We start from the raw sequence: 21,125 nt of genomic DNA on the forward strand, positions 1-21,125 counted from the left end.
TATGCCAAGCCAATAGAGTTTATAGTATAAAATACTGTCTATTTAGAAGTATGCTGATCCAAAAAAATATTGTTTATAAAACACATTCATGTGTTCGGTGACGATTAAAGCATGATTTTACATCACCTCATGTGCTCTGATTCAGCGAGAGGAAGTCTTGGCAGAAAGAGAGAGACTCTTTTACCGAACTGAAATCCAAACTCGAGGAACAAAGGGAGGTGGACGCAGTCAAAGTCAAAGAGTATAATGTATGTCTCTGAAAGGGATAGTTGATCACTTTCACCCAAAATGAAAATGATTTCTTCATTTACTCACCCGTTACTAAAATTTGTATAACTGTAATGACTTGCTAACAAACTTGTGTCATTAATTAAAAAAATTTGGTTTGAAACATTGCGGTGGACAAAATCAATTTAGCTATTGGTTATTAGATGCCTCGTGTCTTCATATAATATAAAATCAATTAAAACACTATTTTATCCTTTCACTCTTCCGAATATCTGTTTGACACATTCCCAGCACTGGCTTGAGGCTCTTGAAAAGGTTCTCAAGGTGAACGAGAAGTGTCTGACACGACGTTACACGACTCTGCTTGAGCTCGAGCAACAGTTGAGGAAGGAGAACGGCAAATTGAAGGATGATTTCACTCAAATGGAGGCTGTTGTAACTGAAAGAATCGGCTACTTGCAAAGGTTCAAGGTATCAGGCCTATGTATATCACTCAAAAAGAAAAGAAGAATGATGGGATTTCCAAGACTTTGTTTTGGCAGGTTAATTGGCCTGGCTAATACATTATATTGCCAAAATTATTGGGACACCCTCTTCTAATGAACAGGTTTGAATACTTTAGTAATTTCCATGAGTACAAATCTTAATGTTTAAGCATATAGTGATATTCTAGGGAATTGTGTGCTTCTAATTTTATAGCAACAGTTTGGACAGGACCCTTTTCTATTATAAATGACTGATTGAGTCAATCAATAAGTCTTAATTCCAGCTGAACACTTCTGGTGTGACTTTATGCAGACCTTGAGCCAAAAACTCATCAGCAAACACCAATGATTTGTACATGCACTATATGGACAAAAGTACACAGAAAAAGGCACTTCCAAAACTGGGAACAAAGATGGAAACATAATACATAAATTAAAAAATTGTATTTCCATCTCTGTTGCAACAGTTTTGTTTCTGGTGTCTGGTGATGAGTTTTTGGCTCAAGTTCTGCATTTAAAGTCACAACAGATTTTCTACAGTTCTTCCACACTGACTGAATCAATAATTTCTTTTTGAACCTTGCCTTATACACAGAGTCATGCAAGAATGGAAAACCTGTTCATTAAAAGAGGGTGTTCCAATACTTCTGGCAATATAGTGTTTATATTGGTCTTTCACTATGAGGGATGGTGGTCATCTTTTCTGAGGGCTGTAACACCTCTGCTGACTTCTGTGACTTGCTTTGCCTTCAGGAAATGGCAGCGTTTAAAATGGCCACATTGCAGAAATCCCTTGACGGTAATGTTCCTACATCAGAGCTGGAGAGAGCCAACAAACAATACACCGAGCTCACTATCAAGTACAGAAACCTACTACAGAAAGACAATCACCTCGTTCAGAAGACAACCACACTGGAGCACTTGGAGGTACAACTGTTGCAATTACACTAAGCAATGGTCCGTCTTTGTTTTTCTTACTGTACTCTCCTTTCCTTTCAGAAGGAGAATGTGTCTTTAAATGAACGCATTAACGCCATCAATAAAGAGCTTGAGATCAGCCAGGAGAAGCTTCACACTTTGGAGCAGGCCTGGGAAAACATCAGCATGACTGGTAAATGTCACTGCTAATTGATACATAAAACAAAAGCAACGCTGAAGCATTGCAAATGATGCAGTTGACTTCTGGTGTTCACAGGTGAGAACAGCATGGACAAGGCAGCCAAAGCCCTGGCCAACAGCGAGATTGTATCTGTGTCCAGACGCATCACAACACTGGAGATGAAAGAGTTAAATGAAAGGCAGCAGGCCGAACATGCTCAGAAGATGTACGAGCACCTGAGGAACTCCCTCAGACAGGTGGAAGACCGTAACTTCGAGCTAGAGACCAAGTTTGCTGAGGTGGGTCTGATTTATTTCTTGCATCACATAGCATCCATCCAGAACATAGCAACCATATAGTAAAATGATACACTTTATACTCTTTATACACTTGATTGGCTCAATGACTCTCTCTCCTCTCCACCTGTAGCTGGTGTGTGGTGAGCGCACTGGCGCCGTTGTGCTGTGGCTGCCGTCGCATCATCCAAGTGGATGCTGCACACTGGTGGTGGTTGAGGAGTGACCCCCCCCACATGATTGTAAAGCGCTTTGGGTGTACAGCAATACACAATAAAGCACTATATAAACGCATCATTCATTCATTCATTCATAGTAAAATGCCAAAAATCACCTTGAACACCCTGTTTTTGTTTTGTTTCGTTTCATTTCGTTTCGGTAAAGCACATTAAGTTGAGCATTAAATATTCCTTTTGTTTTATTTTTATAAAACACAGTATGTTAAACATTTTAATAACCTTTAATTAAATTTTTATAAAACACAATGCGTTAAACATGTTATATTATTATATTATAATTATTTTATTTTATTGTAATAAAGCACATTAAGTTGAGCATTAAATAAGCTTTTGTTTTATTTTTTATAAAACACAGCATGTTAAACATTTACATTTATACGTTTTTTTATTTTATTTTAATAAAGCAGTTTGTTGAATATTTAATGATTTAGTTTTGTTTTGTAAAACACAATTTTAGACATTTAATAATCTTTTGTTTTATTTCATTTTAATAAAACAGTGTGTTGAACATTAAACTTTTTATTTTAATTTACTTCATGTATATAAAACGCAGTAAGTTGTAAATTTAAATGTTTTTTTTTTTTTTTTTTTTTTTTTTTTAAACAGTATGTTGAACATTTACTAGGATGATATTTTGTATATATTTCTGTATGCCTGTACAGCTCACAAAATTAAACCTGGAGGCTCAGCAGATAGAGCGGGAGCTCCGGGATGAGCTGGCAGACAGCGTAAGCAAAGACATCAGTGATCCTGATCGCAAGCGAATCACCGAACTGGAGAAAATAGAGGCAGACCTGCGGATTGAAGTGTCCAAGTAAGCCTGATGACTCAGCCTGTGCATATGCTTGCTGTGATAACATATCACAAGAAAATGTACACAAACATGCTTTTATGAGCAGATTGCGGGGGGTGTCAGATGTCGCTAAAATGCAGGTGTCCGCTCTGGAAGCCAGACAGCAGTCAAGAGAGAAGGAGGTAGAAAGCCTGAGGAGACAGGTGTTGGACTACCAGCTATGTTTTTCTTTTTTTCAGCTGTTCAGCCTCTTGATCACATTCCTAATTGCACATCTCCTCCTCAGGCTCAGTCCGATGAAAAGGTCCTCATCGCTAAACTCCACCAGCATATTGTGGCTCTACAGTTGAGCGAAACCACAGCCATTAGCCGACTGGAAGCTGCCAACACACGCCTGCAGAAACTCGAAGTGCAGAAGCTCCGAGTCGAACAGCAGCTGGATGCCCAGCAGCAGACTCTGTGGCACGCGAGGTAGGAGGGTCACCAGCGGGCCAGACACCTCCGCCACACCATCCAGGCTCTTCGCAGACAGTTCTCAGGAGCCCTGCCGCTGGCCCAACAGGAGAAGTTTTCCAACACCATGCTCCAGCTGCAGGAGGACAAGGCACGGGCCAGGGAGGAGGCACATAAGGCGGAGGAGGAGAGGTGGAAAGCAGAAGGAAAGGCATAAGAACTGAAGCTAAAGCTGAAGGGGTTGGAGGAGCTCATAGCAACACTGAAAGATGCCAAAGGAGCTCAGAAAGTAGGTTGATTTACTTACTTACTTACATTTGTCATTTAGCAGACGCTTTTGTCCAAAGCGACTTACAAATAAGAAAAAGTTACTAAAACTAAAAGTTACAACTCTATAAATACTATCTACCCACATATTTAAGAAAATAAAGAAATTAAATAAAATTGACACATGCATATAACAACATTTCAATAATAAACATATAAATGAAAAAACTTTAAAAAAAAAGCGATACTTCTATCCCTTGCCGGTGTCCCTGCCCGGTGGAGTCACACGGTAGAGTTGATGGTCTTTGATTTATTGACTGATTACAAATAAAGATGTGATATGATTCTTAAAATCGTATTTTACACACATGAAAAAATATAATTTTAATAATTATAATTTTAAACATAAATGTATATTTATTTTGTGTATATAAAATATGTTTGTTTATTTTTATATTTAACATCATTATTTGTTTTATTCATATAGATTTTAGAGAATCTTACAAAAAAGATTAAAAAAAATTACCACATAACCATATAACATTTTCTTTTATTTTTGTATTTACACATTGTTTTAAGCACATTTTACACAAAAATTAAAATTAAAATTTTTTTAAATAATGATTTTCATTAGATTATTATAACTGTATTATGTAATCATTGTAATATAGTAGTATTTGCATCACAGTAATAAAAATGTTTTACTTCAGTGTCATGAAAATAATCAATGGTCTACAGCAGGGTTCCTCAAATCTTACCCTGGAGGGCCAATCCACTGCGGAGTTTAGCTCCAACCCTGATCAAACTCACCTGTCTGTGATTTTCTAATGATCCTGAAGACATTGATTAGCATGCTCAGGTGTGTTTGATTAGGGTTACAGCTAAACTCTGCAGGAAAGTGGATCTCGTGGGCCAGATTTGAGGATCCCTGGTCCTCAGCCTACATTTTCTTTAGGAACGTTTTTATTCTTTGTTTTTCCTATATTCATAAGACTTTTATTTATTTACTTGTAAATTATTCACATGAGTTATGTTACTCCTATTAATAAAATAAATTGTCCCCATGAATGGTAGTTTACACTCCACTACAGTGTTTACAGCTTAATATCAACCCTTACAGGTGAGTGAGTGGCATAAGAAACTGGAGGAAGTTCGTCTGTTGGAAATGAGGCAGAGCAGAGAGCTTGGTGCCCAGCAGGAAGAGATAAAATACTTTTAAGAACATTGCGGCTGAGCAGGAACGCACAATCAGCAGCCTGGAAGAGGAGTTGGTGCAGCAGAATAACGTCAGAATTGCATTTAAACATCTTCCCTATTTTTACAGTATACAGAGCATGCTTCATTCATGATTTCTAATCTTATTTGATATCATTGTTAGCTTCTCGAGGAGCGGCAACTGATCTGGGATCAGAGAGAAGTGCAATTGGAGCGCCAACTCGACACCTACGAGAAACAGCAGAATGAAGTCTTAAGTACAGCTTGGAAGGTGCCATCAACACTGACTCTTGGCAGACTTGACAAATGTTTTTTACAGTTTACTGAACTACAGTTTAAATTACACTTAACTTGTCCTGTTTGGGTTTAGTTTGAGGAAGCCACAGGCTCTCTACCGGATCCAAATCAGCCTTTAGCGCACCAGCTAGACTACGCTCTTGGAAAAATCAAAGAGCATGTTCACACCATCCTTGAGACAAAAGCCACCTGCAAAATTCTGGAAGAGGTACTTTTTTTATCCATCAAGTGACTGGGCAATAATTTAAGTCAGCTTTACCAATTATAAACCTTGTTTTTAAGATTTTCTTACAAGGGGTTTCTTTCTCTCTGAGCAGAAGCTGAAGGAAAAAGAAGCTACTTCGTGGACATCAGAACAGAACGTCTTATCCCGAGACAAAGTGATCAATGAACTGAGGCTTCGCCTGCCAGCCGCTGCTGAGAGAGAGAAACTCCTGGCTGACCTGAGCAAACAAGAGGACTCTGATAGCCAGACCGCCCTGAAGATCGCTCACCAGACCATTAATAACCTACAAGGGCGTCTGGATCAAAAAGAAGAGGTTCTCAAGAAGTACCAGAACCTGTTAGCAAAGACCCGTCAGGTGCCTAATTTCAGTTAAAAGCTGAGGCTTGGTGATCCATATTGCACATTGAAACCATATAAAAGCTCATGTGTCTTCATTTTTATTTTCCCAGGAGCAGATCAAAAACTGGACATTTATATGGACACATCGCTGGACCGTTTCAAACATACCTCTCTGGTATCTAGAGTATTCATTATAGAGCTCAACTTATGATAGAGCGCCAGAAATGAATCAAGAAAGAACACATTTATAGTGCACTTGATATATATAATGTTATAAATCATGGAAGCTGTCATCTTTAGTACGCTACTCAACTTTATTGTTCTCTAGGAACTAATGAAGAAACCCACCATCGCTGTACCGACCAATAAGCACTTGATGCGTTTGGCAGAAATGGAGCAGACGGTGGCCGAGCAGGACAATTCGCTTTCCTCACTGACACGCAAGCTGAAGGTCGTCACCTCAGAGCTGGACCAACAGAAACAGGTGATGGCGGCACAAGCCATGGAGCACGCTATGGAAATAACCAGGTGAGAAATTAAAACAAGTTAAACCCCGCTTTTTTTAAATACTGACTAATTTCAATACATTGATTCCTTGTGCCACTTTTAATGAGCTTTCATTTCCAAGACTTGAGAGACATGTTGCCCAAACGAAAGGTCTGTCCCAATAGGAAGGAAGAGGAGCTGAAAGCTCAGCTCATTCAAATGGAGAAAGAGCTGCATTTCCTCCGCACGGAGCTAGAGGCCCAGAAAGAAGCCACTGTCAGATCACCATCCAACACCATGAAGAACCTCGTGGAGCGGTTGAAGACCTAGTTGGCCCTCAAGGAGAAAAAGTTGAAGGTACCACACTTTGGAGAACTACAGTAAATGTGCAGTCATATTTAGAATTGATATACAATAATCATTTCAAGAGCAATCTGTCCTATTTGGAATAATTCATTTTTGTCAATGATAATTCACCAAAATGTTTTTTCAATTATAAGTTTTTCCACAGTGATATTTAACGTGATTAAAATACGAATTCGGGTTCTTCTCTGCAGGCTCTCAGTAAAGCTCTCTTGGAGCTTCGTGCAGAGTTGACATCTCAAGCAGAACAGCAGATTATGTCCAGTGCTGCTCAGAAGGAAGAGGCCCTCAACATTCAACAGATTGTCGACAAGCAGACCAAGGAGCTAAGGGTAAAAATAAGGAAGAAACCTAAATTCTTACCCTATTTCTAAATCTTTACTTGTCAACTGTAAATCATTGGTTCCAAACTTACTATAAAATTTTGCACCGGCTTTAAAAATTAAAATAATATTTCCCATCAGTTGTTGTTGATGATAAAGGTGATGCATTCAATTATTAAAGTGACAATTCATCTGTCACTTTCTAGCTCATCAAATTGACCATCCATTCATCCGTGAAAACCATGAACAAAACAATGCAAAGTATACAAAAAAATAAAAATTTTATTGAATTAACTTTTTTAATGTAAAACTAGAAGTAACTGAATAAATTGTTTATAACTGACAAATAAATAGCTATTTAAAATGGTTTATTTATTAGTTTAAAATGTAACAATAAAAATACATTGCTCAACTCATTTTAAGAAGCATTGGTCAGTTGCTTTTATTAATAATTTGTCAATCGAGTTTTTAAAAAATGCAATTGAACTGTTCATTGATGGGAGCAACCAATGAACTTTTGACTTTTGAATTTCGAGATGACAGAATTTGATCTCAACCCTAAGCAATACATTTTTATATCCCTGTGTTCCTCATCAGACGTGTGAAAGACCTGAATGAGGAGCTCCTGCTGGCTAAGGATGGCGTACGAGCAGCTAAAGCCAGAGAAAACTCGCTGAGAGAGGAGCTGGAGACCTTAAGCAAGGATCTGCAGAGGAGCCAGAAATCACATAACAAGCTGCAGAGGGAAAAAGAGACTCTGGAGGATCAGCTGGATGAGCTGAAGAAGAAGGTCCAGAGGCTCAGCAGCGGACTTCAGGTCAGACTACATGTGTTTTTCACCCCTATTCACTTCTACCATGAATGGTTAAGGTCAAGAAATTTATGTCTCCCTGTTCTTGAGCAATTCTACCACTGTCACTGTCTTGGACAGTGAGTCAGTGGCCCTTTTTTCTCTGAAAAAGAAGAACAACTTCTCAGTGTCTGGTTTAACAGAGCCTTTCTTTGACGGCAGTGAATACGTCTAGACACCATTGTGCAGATCCTCACGCTTATCAGTTTGTAGTGCTTGGAAAGAACATTTTTTTTTGGGATGTGTAATCATTGTCCTCTCAACTTTTGTACTGTAGCACCTTTTAAACTTTTTACGTAGTTTACATAGTTCTTTACCAAAGACATGTATACTACCATTCAAAAGTTTGGGGTTAGTATAAAATTTATTTAATTTTGAAGATAAAGACATTTATAGTGTTACAAATATTTCTACTTCAAATGTCATTATATTCTATACAAATTCGTAAACTATGATTACTGGAAAAATAAATCATGGTCTCTACAAAAATACAAAGCTGCACAACAGTTTGTCTCCACAAATGTTTCTTGAGCAGCAAATCAGCATATTAGAATGATTTCTGAAGGATCATGTGACACTGAAGGCTGGAGTAATGCAGCTTTGCCATCACAGAAATATGTATTAAAATAGAAACTGTTGTTTTAAATTGTAATAATATTTCACTATATTACTGGTTTACTGTAATTTTGATCAAATAAATGCAGCGTTGGTGAGTTTAAGAGATTCTTTCAAAAAGGAGATCAAATACATTGTCAGAGAAAGACTAAAATGGGAGTCTAAATAAATAATATATATAAAGATATCTTTTTGTTGGCTGTTTGTGTTTGGTGTTTGTCTATGCAGGCTCAGGTTGAGAGTGATGGACCCACAGTTGAGGCTCTTCAGAAGAAGATTCGTAAGTTAGAGCAGGAGTTGGACAGGAAGAGCATCTCAGAGCCTGCAGACAAGAGGAGCGTCCTGAAGGAGGACAAGGTGAACTAGAATTGAATTTACTGCAAGAAAACTAAATTATCAACAGAAGGTGATGTAGAAGATGTTGATGTCAGATGTTTATTTGAGCTCTTATTCTTAGACACACATTTAATTTTGCATTTTGTGGTGAGGTCACAGTCTAGCTCCGTTTCTGAAATTGTCAGAGTCATTAAAAAATTATAAATAAATGATTATATTCCTCTGATTTGTTTAGTCCTGATTTATTAACAATAACAGTATTAATTTTCATGTATATATGCAATTTTTTCCTATATTTGCAGTCCTCTAAAGAAGAAATCTTGAGGTGGGAGGAAGGTAAAAAGTGGCAGGCCAGGGTAGAGAAAGTGCTGACCGTCCTCAAGGAGAAGGAGAAAGAAGCGGAATCTCTGTCTAAACAATTAACAACAATCAAAGAACTTTACAGCAGGTCTGTGTTGTGACACTAATCCATTAGTAATATTATCAATGTATTAATTCTATAATGTCAAAGCATCATTACCCCAGTCCTCAGTGTCACATGATCCTTCAGAAATCATTCCAATATGCTGGATCGCTCAAACATTTCTTATTGTTATCAGCGTTGAAAACAGTTGTGCTGCTTAATATTTTTGTAGAAACCGTAAAACATTTTTTTAGGATTCTTTGATTATCAGAAAGTAAAAAAAAAGCATATATATATATATATATATATATATATATATATATATATATATATATTTATTTCAATTTAGCAAAGACCATCTACAAGTTGCATCTGTATAATTTGTGGAAACAATAAGATTGTGATTTTGTTTAAAAAGGTGATGTGACAAATAGTTATTTTCTACTTTGCCTAATAATGTGCATCTTTCTTTTTGTTACAGTCTGAATATGAAAAGCTGAAAGGAAAAAAGAGGAACAGCTAAATGCAAGACTTGAGTCAAAAACCAAGGGCATTGAGAAAATCATGATGGAAAATGAACGCTTGCATAAAGATATTAAAAAGTTTTTTGTTTTTTTTGACTGGTTTTCATTATCTTCATATCAGTAAACCATGCTCTTAATATAGCATGATACAGTATATATGTTTTTGTGTCAAACTGCAGGAAGCAGAAGCTACAGAGAAGCTGAGGGTTGCAAAGGCCAGCCTTGAAGTAGCCAATGAGAAACTAAAGGCAGAGCTGGAGGAGACCAATCAGAGGCTCTTATTGGCACAGTCAAAGGGGCCGTCTTTAGAGGGAGCGGACAGCAAGACCTGGAAATCTTCAGTTGTTTCCAGGTAGTACATTTACCTAAATAATTGATCAGTTTCGTCATCATTTAAGCTGTTATTATTATTCATTTTTCCCTTCACAGGTTATTTGAAAACAAGATGAAAGGTCTTGAGAGCGAAATCGCTTAGAAAAGCTCCAGCGTATCAGAGCTGAAGGTGCAGCTTGAAGAGGCGAATGAGAAACAGCAGGCCACACAACACGCAGTCAGACCGCTGAAGGAACAAGTAAGACACTTCTTCAGCTATTTACTAAAATCCCCATATTCTGCCATTATTGAAATATGTTTGATATTTTGAGCCAATTTTAGAACACTTATTGTTTTCATTTGTCATGCGTCTCCTAGCAGCGAGGCACATGTTTCTGCTTTAGTTTGTTGTGTTCGGAATGACTTGAAAGTCTAGTAGTGTGTGACCCTCAGTCTTTTTTATTTCTCTGTAACCATTTATAAAGCTGGCAAATGTGTTTTAAAATCTGTTCCAACGTAGTGCATTCCAGCCTTAACATGCTTTTTTTTCTCAGAGATCTAATAACCTGATATGTATTAACAGGTGGAACTGCTTAAAAATATCCCAGTGGAAGCGACCATGGATGAAGGCCTTCAAAGCACAAGAAATGACTCTAAACTCATTCTTTGCCAAATATTTCCCAACTAGATTAGGCAATAAACAACTCGAAAGGGAAAAAGCTCAACTTCTTCGCCAGATCCAAAGGTACGATGAGCAGTTTGGAACCAGCAAAGCAGTACCAGGTAAGATCACCATTGATTTTCTGAAGAATTCATAGTGTGGCTACATGAGACGCATCATCTACCTGTTCCTTTTGTAGGATACAAAGATCTCCAGGAACAAATTAAGGCAGCAAATACCGAAAAAAAGAAATTACAGGTATCTCTGAAGAAACATGTCTAAATAATCAGTTTTTTTAGATCTCAAGTCACATTATAAATGCTTTCATTTTAGGACGAAGAGAGAAAGCTGAGCAGAGAGCTTGAATACTTTGAGCCAACATTTTTTGAGGAACCTGAGGATCTAAAGTTCAACTACAATCTGGAGGTGAAGAAAAACATCATCCTGGAGGAACAGCTGTCGGATCAGTTTGGAGTGGCGGTTCCCATAGACGTGTCTATTAGCTAACACACATCAGATCATTTTTCAGGTCGTTAGATTTTATTGTTACTGCTCCGTTAGAGCCAAATATGTACAATGTCGCTTCGCTTTATGTTCAAATACAATGTTTCACAAGTAGGTTCATATTTATATTTTGTAAAATATTACAACCTTTTCATATAAAATGTACAATATTTGTGATTTATGGTCTTACTAGCATAAGCTGAAACTGAACGGATTTTACCTTTTTACGTTTAATCTACCAATCAGTGCCCCATTTTTGAGACTCCTTACATGTAATAAATGACAATCAATGCCAATTTGTTCCATTTATTTATATACATATTGCTGAACCATCCTCTGACACCTATTTAAACAAACAAACAAACAAAGAATTAATAATTTAAAAAAACTCTTCCACTCTCTGAAAGAAAAGAAAAAGTGCCAAATATAAAGCAATCACAGCATTTGCACATATCACATATCAAAGTGCATATATATGAGCAAAGTGTCAGTGGGAATTTGCAATAGGCAGTTTTGACCAGTATTAAGTGTTGGGAAAGATTCTTCACTCTGGTTAAAACCAGATTTCGCAGGAATGTTTGGTAGTTTCATTTTACGGGATCAAAGTTCAAAGCATCTGGATCAGGCGTTTCATCTACGTGGACGACCACAGGTCTGGTGTTCAGGAAGGTGTCACCGACAGGCCATTTCAAACCGAGATGATGGCGGTGTATCTGGAGAGCAAGAATTAAAGTGATTTGATCTGAAAAAAATGTGGATAACAGCAGCAGCAGAGTGACGGTTTGATGCACGAACCTAGGGCTGGACGAAATGGCCAAAATTTATATCACGATATATCTATTAATTTCAGTCGATACGATATAATTCTGATATAAACAATATTTTAACAGCCTCAGAAAAACTGCCAAGAATGCCCACAATGGATGTCTGTAATATTTTACAAATAAAAATGGTACAGATAAATGAATGTTCACTTTTTATTTATATTTAAGCTTCATACAAACAAGAAATGCGAAATCACTGTCAAATAAACCCAACGCTCTCAGACTCACCTTATTAATATTAATATCTTTAACTTTAAACTACAAAATAGGCTGATTATTCTTATAGATTGAAACAAAAGTGCTTCAGCCCGGATAAAGAATATGAAAAGTGCTCAGTGTTGCTGCAGAAAAAAAAAGTGAACAACAACATGTTGCTGGAGATGGGCTTATTATTGAAAATGCAAATTCATTCTCTGCCAGCAGGAGGCACTTTTGGAGCAGCAGACAGTGGTTTCCTCGGTAACGGCTGTATATATCACAGCTGGGCTCATGAATGCTGCTTTATCAGATAAAATGAAAACGCCATTGAAACTTTTCTGAAGACACTCGGTTCCCTTCAAAGATACATTTAAATATAACCGTGCCTCGTTTTGATTTTAAAACGCGAAGTGCTCATGTTTATTCAACAAAGTTGTGGAATAAATAAATGTATGGGACTGGTAATGTATACCGAAATAAGAGAAATGTGTTTGAAAATCATATCACCGTTATTGAAAAAATTGTATCACAATATATATCGATATTGAACTATTGTCCAGTCCTATATGAACCCTTATTTACCTTGACCAGTGTCCCATCATCACAGTGCCACACGATTCCCTCCAGTCGCCCCTCTTGGCATTCCTGAAAGCAGGAATACAGCTGCTGAAATTCCACTGGAGGAGGGTTCCGGATGCGCAGGACCCCATGGGGCACCAGGACATGGACTGGATGCTTCTTACTTCCCAAACCTACAGAATCACACAGTGAGCCACATCCTAAACCAACAGAACTCCACTCAGTTTCTTACTTTCTTAACAGTTAAACTAACATTCAAAAGAATAAATGAGAGTAAAAACTTTAACAATGTTACAAAATATTTCTATTTTCAAATAAATGCTGTATTTTTTTAAATTTCTATTCAAAGAATCCAGAAAAAAAAACGTCATTGTGTCATTAGAATGGTTTCTGAAGGATCATGTGACACTGAAGACTGGAGGAATGATCCTGAAAATTCAGCTTTAAAATTTTTTAAATGTATTCAAGTAGAAAACGTTATTTTAAATTGTAATAATATTTCACAATATTACTGTTTTTACTGCACTTTTAATCAAATAAATGCAGCCTTGGTGAGCAAAGACTTGGTGAGACTTAAAATATTAATATATTCACCATATGGATTTCCATTAACGCTGGTTCCAATAAGCTCAAGGGTTTGCTCCATGAGGTCTGCCAGAGGAACGCAGACAATTTCAAGCAATCCTTCACCCTCTCCTTCTGTCTTCAGGACAAGGGCGACACCAGCATCATAGTAGACCACAGAGCCGTGCCAGCAGTACTGCTTGTTGATATGATCCACCCAACCTTCGTAACAGATATATCTAAGCCATTATTTTCACTCAGTACAGTATAACTTGTGACAGGTGTAACGTCACAAGACTCTAACCCACCTGGTATGTGTCCATGTTCGTCTGGCACTGGATGGCCGTTCTCATGCTGGACTCTGTGAGCAGCGATCCAGGATTCTGGCACTTCACGGAAATCTTCGTCTACATTCCACACAAATCCTGTAATTTAGCAGAGAACTAAAAAAAAAAAAAAGTTTACAACTTTTATTTTTATCCACTGCTTTGTGATGGTTTCTTGTTAGCCCATGAAATAACATGTTAGCATGTTAATTATATTAAGTTCAATCATACAAAAAAAATAAATTAAAAAGTATATGGACCAAAATACTTTTACAGGTCTTCTGTGAATACTGTGAGACTTATTTAAAAACTTTCAAAAATTTGATCAACCCACAAACCTTTGAACAGGTGTCTTTTTACATAATGAACAATGAGTCAACATTAATAACCACTTGACCTCACGTTATGACTCATTTATAGCTTTGTATGTGGTGACATCTTCTGAGTTGCTGCTGCTGCACAGTGAATATCTGATTCAAGAGCAGCAGGGTTCACATTCTCAGTGGCCACCACCTGAAACCGCAGCAGGATCAGCTCCGTCAGGAAAACACATGGGATTTTCTGCTGCACTGAACCCAGACGCCGCACTATCGCTGCTGGTAATCAGCTTTATTACGGGGTGTGTTGCTTTAAAAATTGAATATGGACTGATGAGCTCTACACATTTTCAGATCAGCCATTCACACGCGCTAATGCTATTTTGTCCAGATTTCCTTATTCTGTAGTCTGTTACGTTAAGATGATCTTTGTCGCCATCTATTGGAACGGAGAATGAACGTGTTTTATTTTGTTGTTGTTATTGTTTTTTTGGTGTTTGATGTTCATCTGTCTCGGAGCAAAAACGAATGATGGCAACTTTATGCTTATTTTAAACTTATTTAATATTTTTAAATATTTTGCACATAAATAAATTAATAGTGCTTTAATAAAATGCTTTAATTTTCACGGAGCGGGTCGCCTCATGGGGGCGCCATGTTGAGACCAAATGACTCTCAGTAATCATCAACTCAATGAAAAGTAAAAATATACTCTTAAATATACTCACTTGCAGTTGCAGGTCATCTAAATTTAGCATTACGTCACTTGTTCATCACTGGATCCTCTAGTAACACTATGAAGAAATATGGATTTATTGACCAGAGGTAATAACGGTTTAAACTTAAAATGTCTTAAAGATATAGTTCACCCAAAAATTAAAAATCTGTCATTAATTACTCACCCTCATGTCGTTCCAAACCCATAAGACATCAGTCATCTTCGGAACACAAATTAAGATATTTTTAGCTCCAAGAGCTCTCTGACCCTCTTCAAAATGTTGAATAGAGTTATTTTTGTTTTCTTTGCACACAAACCTTACTATGTTTCTGTGCATTGATCTTGGTAGTACCTTGCTGGCTATGCAGGGTCAGAGAGCTCTCAGATTTCATCAAAGTTATCTTAAAGTGTTCTGAAGATGAATGAAGGCCTTACGGGTTTGGTACAACATGAGGGTGAGTAATTAATGACATTTTTCATTTTTGGGTGAACTATCCCTTTAAGGATAGATTTGTTTCTTACAAACAGGCAGCTTGTTACATGACATTAATTGATGGACTGGAATCATGTGGATTACTTGTAGATTCTTGTGAGGTTTTTATCAGTTGTTAGGACTTCTCGTTCTGATGGCATCCATTCACTCCAGAGGATCCATTGGTGAGTAATTAATACTGAATTTCTCCAAATCTGTTCTGATGAAGAAACAAACTCACCTACATCTTGAACGTTCTGAGGGCGAGTAATTTTAATGCAAATTTTCATTTTTGTGTGAACTATTACTTTTATTACTTTATCATCACTGACTTGTGATTAGAGCATTTCTACTATACTCTTCTTCTATAAATCTCATGAAAACAGACAGTTTTATGTATAAACGATTTAATGCCAACAATTTTAATGACACAAGTCTACAGAAAGCCTCTTAAGTTGAAAAGCATCATATGCATGAATTACTTCTAGACAAATAATTTTCCATTTCAGAGGCAGAATCATGTTGTCATGCCCTTTAAAACCACTCAATTAAGTTTTTGAAGTAAATATATACACATGCCTACACCATTTTGGTATTATAGTTTTTAATTTCGTACCATGTAACTTGTTTTATGCCAGATTACACCTGATCCAGGCACACAAAAAGCTTTTCAGAGTGCAAAGTGAGAGGTTCCTTAGGTAACAACCAGACATGACCTGAGGTAGGTCTCTATAAAGCAAAAGTCAGTTAGTACTATGAACTATTTAACAACTGTTGTCAGACTCTATTTGATTTCTCCGTCAGGTTTCATGCTGAAGGGCTCCAGGCGCTCGCTTTCAGGCAGCAGATTGTTGAGACGCTCCATCAGTGGTATCGTCTGGTCGATGCCCATCTGAATGCGTCTCAGAATCATCGACATCTCATTGACCTTCTGGATCTGCTCGGCGTACTTGGCGTAACGCTTTTGCCTTTCCTGCATGATGCTGAATAATGCCTCCACTGACAGATCCATCTGACAATAAAAAACAGGTCAGCATTCACAGCGGGCTTGTCAAACCGTAAAATTCAATAGAAATGATGGTGAATACCTCTTTGATCCTCTTAACCAGAGCATTCTGGTCAAAGGCAACAGCTTCCGCACACTGGTGTAGATGATCCTGATATCGGACACACAGCTGCAGCACCTGTGCCGAATCCAGCTTTTCTAAACAGATAGTGCTCGGAGAGGTTTGTCCACTGAGCACACCTGAGAGATGACATCAATATTAAGCTAAATTGTGATTTATATCACTATAAACTACGGCTGGATATTGACACAGGTTTCAAAAAACGATTCTGATTAATTTGAATAGTTGTCAGGAAAACAATCTCACAACTAATGCTGGAAAAATACACATATATACAGGAAACCCTGTCAGCTGGTATATTCCGATAATATTGAAGGTTAAAATTAATAATAGAGGCAAAATTTTATTGATATTTATAGCTATAATCAACACTCAAAAACTGAGTTGAATGCAAGCATTTAAATTGCACATGCGGCAGCTTTTCTATCAGCTTTATATAGGTAATTGCAACTTTAAAATCTTACAATTCTGACTTTTTTCCCTCTGAATTTCTTGTTTATATCCTGCAATTGTGATTCTGAGAAAAAAAAAAAAAAATTATAATTTGTCAGGTGTCTGAAATTTGGGAAATAACAGAAACAGAAATGCTATAAACTCGCAATTTCAAGAAAAGTCAGAATTACGAGATGCAAACTCAGAATTAAACAAAAAAAAGTCATAATTATGAGAAATAAACTGAATTCTGAGGGGGAAAAGTCAGAATTGTGAAATGAAAAGTCATTACCTTTTTAATGTTTTTATTCTGTGGTGGAAGCAAGCTTCCGTATGTTTCTACTCCAATTCATTATCAAAATATACATCTTTAAACAATGGCTGCCATGAAAATATGTTTTCATGAAAGATTTATTCAAACATACATTAAATAATGAAGACATCAATAACAGGTTAAGTAAAAAATATAATGAATGTGTAGTAAAGAAGTGCAAATATTTATCAAAAAGCTCCTCTTTAGAGCTTGGTCGATGTTACGGCACACTAAAGTGCGTTTTGATTGAAAAATTGATTGTTTGAATTTTATGATAAATTTGACAGAATATAAAACTGTAACTGTAAAAAAGTAACAGCACAACCCAGTCCCAGATCTATTATAACCATTTAGGAGGAGCTTCTTCCCCCAGGCCATCAGGCTCCTAAACTCTAACTCTGTGTCATCACATCACTTGACTCCATGTAAATATCACTATATCAATAAGCTATTCATAATTTTTCTCTACCTCATACTGCTGCTATTTAAATACCCTTTTTTGCACATTCTTTTGTACATTCCTCTTATATTACTATTTAAGTCAACAACATGCTGACCTGCACATTTATATTTTTTATCTTTTACTTTATTTTATTCTTTTATTTTTTCTACTTTTCTTTTCTTAATATTTGTATTCTATATAATTGCACTGTCCTTGGAGCGGACCTGACTTACATTTCACTGCTAGTTATACTCTGTATAATTGTGTATGTGACAAATAAAAATCTTGAATCTTGAATCTTGAATTTAGTTACCTACCAAAAAAAATTATATATATACTTTTCTTTTTTTTTGCATTTGGACTGCTGCTTACCTTTTAGAAGAGGCTGAAAGGTGGGAATTTCCTGTAGTTTGATCACATCTGGATCATTATGGATATTCCGTAATGACTGAGTTCCTTGGGCAACAACTACTATGTCATCCATTTTGGCTCTATGTTTGGCTGGAGAGGGTACAACTGCAACAACAAAACAGAACTAAATAACAGGTAATGGTAGAATATTTACAACACAAGAATGTCATTTCAAGCAAGTAAAAATCATGTTATTAATATAATATTGAGTACCTGAAGTGCTGAAGTCTGTATGTTTATGTTCAGCATCTCCACTCTGTTCAGCACCCATGGTGCGCTCAGTCTATGCAGTCAACACAAGCACTGAACCAGAAAAATAACAAAATTATATATAATAATATTTGTACATTTGTGAGATGAAAAGTCATAATTACTTTATGTTTTTACTCTGTGGTGGAAGCAAGCTTCCATATGTTTCTACTGCAATTCATTATCAAAATAAACATCTTTAAACAATGGCTGCCTTGAAAATATGTTTTCATGAAAGATTTATTCAAACTCATTAAATAATGAAGACATCACTAACAGGTTAAGTAAAAAATATAATGAATATGTAGTAAAGAAATGTTATTATTATACAGTATAATAATAATTCTATATTTTGTATAAAATTCTACATTTTACAACAAAGATTATATATATAATACACAAATTTGGTTCTTGAAATTTGATTTAATACATATGCACGACTACATAATGTTTGACTTACCTTGATGTTGTTATTTGCAGCTGTTTAACTGGGGCGATTTCATTCGGATTATTTAGTTGCTAATGTTTTACATTGTAACTTAAAGACATTGTGAGACGTTAAACCACAATACTGGGTGTAGATAACGTCAACAATCTATATATATTAGCAAATAAGGTTACAATCACTAGAGGAACAACAAAATAAAACATCCGGTCTGATAACATGAGACGCGTGATGATGACGTCATGGGTTTGTTTCCAGTCGTATTCTTGACAGCTTTTCATTTACAACTAAAAGACAAGTACACTCTGTATCTAAAGAGAGACACAGAAAACAGAAAACCAATTAAGAAAAATAGTTTTGATTAAATCACTTTTACAGGTTGGTTTTGCGTGCGTAACTTTTACATACTTTATATATACCTATAATCTGTTTAAGATGGCACATATTTTATTTTATTTAAATTCAGTCATGATCAAATTTCCAAAGCTTACACAGTTGCAAAAAGTATATTTAAACTATAAACAAAGTATATACCTACATATTGTGTACACTGTATAAAGTGGAGTATCTTTCTATTGAACTTACAGAGAAAAAGAGAAAAAAAAACAATTTAGACAATATCATTTATTATAATGAATATAAAAAGAAGTGCATCTTTTATATATATATATATATATATATATATATATATATGTGTGTGTGTGTGTGTTTACATCTACATTTACATTTTGGCATTTAGCAGACGCTTCTATCCAAAGCGACTTACAAATGAGGACAACAGAAGCAATCAAAATCAACAAAAGAGCAATGATATGTAAGTGCTATAACAAGTCTTTGAAGGTTGTTGTTTTTTTGTATAAAATTATATATCAAATAAAAAGAAAACAGATTTAATAGAACAAGAATTGTGTTAGAGGCCTTTTTTGCTTTTGTTAATTTTATAATAAATAAAAAGAAAACAAATAGATAGAATACAAAAAGATTAGAAGAGCTAGTGTTAGGGGTTTTTTTTTTTTTTTTAAGAATATAATTAGAAAAGAGAGTGCTAGAGTTAGAGCATCAAATAAAAATGGAAGAAATGTGTTTTTAGCCGATTCTTAAAGCTGGCTAAAAGGACTCAGCTGCTCGAATTGAGTTGGGCAGGTCATTCCACCAGGAGGTAACATTTAATTTAAAAGTCTGTGAAAGTGATTTTGTGCCTCTTTGGGATGGCACAATAAAGCGACGTTCATTTGCAGAATGCAAGCTTCTAGAGGGCACATAAGTCTGAAGTAATGAATTTAGGTAAAGATGTGCAGAGCCAGTGGTGTTTTTGTAGGTTTTTGTGGTTTACCTAAATTGGAGGGAAAACAAAACAAAGGCCAAATTCCAAATTAATCATCCATCACAATGACAAAAACCAAGGAATAAATTTCTGATGTGCAGCAAAAGATAATTTAGCTTCACAAATTAGTGAAGTGGCTTTAAGAAAATAGCTAGAGCAGTGAAAATTCCCATTTCCACCACCAGGGCAATAATTAAGAATTTCCAATCAACATAAAATGTTATGAATCTGCCTGGAAGAGGACGTGTCTATATCGCCCTAATGCACGGTGAGAAGGAGAGTTTGAGTGGCTAAAGACCCTCCAAGGATCACAGCTGGAGAATTGCAGAAAAAGGTTGAGTTTCGGGGTCAGAAAACCTTTAAAAAATTATCAAACAGCACCTACATCACCACATGTTGTCTGGGAGGGAAAAGAAAACGCTTTCTCCAAAAAACAAACTCCAGCATATGCAGATATCAAACACGACTGGAACTTCAAATGGGACTGGCTTCTATGGTCAGATGAAACAAAAAAATTAGCTTTTTAGCAGCAAACACTCAAGATGGGTTTGGTGAACATGGGGATAAAAAGTACCCCATGTGTACAATGAAATATACTGCTGTATTTCTGATGTTGTGGGCCTATATTTCTGCTGGAGGTCCTGGACATCTTGTTTAGACACATGGCATCATGGATTCTATCAAATAACAACAGATAAAAATCAATAAGTGACTTACTCTGTTAGAAATCTTATAATGAGCCATGTTTGGATCTTCCAACCGTACAATAATCCAAACACAAATCTCAAAAACAACACAAAAATGGGTCACTGAGCACAAAACCAAGCTTCTGCTGGCCATTCCAGTCCTCTGACCTGAACCCTGTAGAAAATGAGTGAGGTGAACTGAAGAGAAGAAGCACCAACATGGAGCTGTGAATCTGAAGGATCTGGAGAGATTCTGGATGAAGGAATGGTCTCTGATCTCTTGTCAGGTGTTCTCTAACCTCATCAGGCATTATAGGAGAAAACTCTTATACTATTTTGGCAAATGGAGGTTTAAAAAAGTATTGAATAAAAGGGTGCCGTTAA

At 36.3% G+C, this 21,125-nt stretch overlaps 2 protein-coding genes and 1 pseudogene across 7 annotated transcripts in view; 1 reads left to right on the forward strand and 2 right to left on the reverse strand.

Annotated features, from left to right (window-relative positions):
- LOC306867009 (centrosomal protein of 290 kDa-like) overlaps nucleotides 1–11,424 on the forward strand; it is a 33,694-nt pseudogene extending 22,270 nt beyond the window's left edge. Inside the window, exons 20-42 of the transcript XR_013786117.1 lie at nucleotides 146–248; nucleotides 520–699; nucleotides 1,467–1,640; nucleotides 1,713–1,824; nucleotides 1,909–2,111; nucleotides 3,010–3,161; nucleotides 3,247–3,343; nucleotides 3,427–3,882; nucleotides 4,981–5,146; nucleotides 5,239–5,346; nucleotides 5,446–5,580; nucleotides 5,690–6,112; nucleotides 6,266–6,465; nucleotides 6,609–6,780; nucleotides 6,981–7,118; nucleotides 7,707–7,926; nucleotides 8,803–8,931; nucleotides 9,213–9,358; nucleotides 9,980–10,189; nucleotides 10,267–10,408; nucleotides 10,733–10,932; nucleotides 11,010–11,068; nucleotides 11,144–11,424. The product of XR_013786117.1 is annotated as a centrosomal protein of 290 kDa-like (transcript). The remainder of the gene's footprint in view (nucleotides 1–145; nucleotides 249–519; nucleotides 700–1,466; nucleotides 1,641–1,712; nucleotides 1,825–1,908; nucleotides 2,112–3,009; nucleotides 3,162–3,246; nucleotides 3,344–3,426; nucleotides 3,883–4,980; nucleotides 5,147–5,238; nucleotides 5,347–5,445; nucleotides 5,581–5,689; nucleotides 6,113–6,265; nucleotides 6,466–6,608; nucleotides 6,781–6,980; nucleotides 7,119–7,706; nucleotides 7,927–8,802; nucleotides 8,932–9,212; nucleotides 9,359–9,979; nucleotides 10,190–10,266; nucleotides 10,409–10,732; nucleotides 10,933–11,009; nucleotides 11,069–11,143) is intronic.
- On the reverse strand, nucleotides 11,337–14,540 carry LOC306866728 (RNA ligase 1-like). Of its 5 annotated transcripts, none has more exons than XM_079412026.1 (5): nucleotides 14,144–14,533; nucleotides 13,788–13,886; nucleotides 13,510–13,701; nucleotides 12,919–13,088; nucleotides 11,337–12,027 (listed from the first exon to the last, which is right to left on the reverse strand). In XM_079412026.1, exons 3-5 carry the CDS (start codon nucleotides 13,559–13,561, stop codon nucleotides 11,902–11,904), a joined length of 348 nt encoding a protein of 115 aa, XP_079268152.1. In that variant the 5' UTR covers nucleotides 13,562–13,701; nucleotides 13,788–13,886; nucleotides 14,144–14,533; the 3' UTR covers nucleotides 11,337–11,901. The 5 variants fall into 5 exon arrangements, with proteins under 5 accessions (XP_079268152.1, XP_079268150.1, XP_079268151.1 ...); XM_079412024.1 differs by having other exon boundaries at nucleotides 13,788–13,922; nucleotides 14,144–14,528; XM_079412028.1 differs by having other exon boundaries at nucleotides 11,607–12,027; nucleotides 13,510–13,718; nucleotides 13,788–13,922; nucleotides 14,144–14,532.
- Nucleotides 14,541–15,606: 1,066 nt separating this feature from the next.
- borcs5 (BLOC-1 related complex subunit 5) lies at nucleotides 15,607–19,138 on the reverse strand. The gene is made up of 5 exons (XM_079411538.1): nucleotides 18,747–19,138; nucleotides 18,251–18,340; nucleotides 17,999–18,142; nucleotides 16,401–16,558; nucleotides 15,607–16,324 (listed from the first exon to the last, which is right to left on the reverse strand). Exons 2-5 carry the CDS (start codon nucleotides 18,306–18,308, stop codon nucleotides 16,097–16,099), a joined length of 588 nt encoding a protein of 195 aa, XP_079267664.1. The 5' UTR covers nucleotides 18,309–18,340; nucleotides 18,747–19,138; the 3' UTR covers nucleotides 15,607–16,096.
- Between the last annotated feature and the right edge of the window lie 1,987 nt (nucleotides 19,139–21,125).

Source organism: Barbus barbus (assembly GCF_936440315.1).
Source record: "Barbus barbus genome assembly, chromosome: 48".
Lineage (NCBI taxonomy): Eukaryota > Metazoa > Chordata > Actinopteri > Cypriniformes > Cyprinidae > Barbus > Barbus barbus.

Bases quoted from the DNA above. Each gene is read 5' to 3' on its own strand.
- LOC306866728 (XM_079412025.1), bottom strand. From the start codon at position 13,561: ATGGAGCAAACCCTTGAGCTTATTGGAACCAGCGTTAATGGAAATCCA. The intron at 13,089-13,509 runs GTGAATATATTA...GTGATTCTGTAG, and splicing joins CGTTAATGGAAATCCATATG to GTTTGGGAAGTAAGAAGCAT. The intron at 12,028-12,918 runs GTAAATAAGGGT...CTTGCTCTCCAG, and splicing joins ATGATGGGACACTGGTCAAG to ATACACCGCCATCATCTCGG.
- borcs5 (XM_079411538.1), bottom strand. From the start codon at position 18,308: ATGGGTGCTGAACAGAGTGGAGATGCTGAACATAAACATACAGACTTC. The intron at 18,143-18,250 runs GTACTCAATATT...TTGTTGTTGCAG, and splicing joins TACAGACTTCAGCACTTCAG to TTGTACCCTCTCCAGCCAAA. The intron at 16,325-16,400 runs GTATTCACCATC...TTTTATTGTCAG, and splicing joins TGGTTAAGAGGATCAAAGAG to ATGGATCTGTCAGTGGAGGC.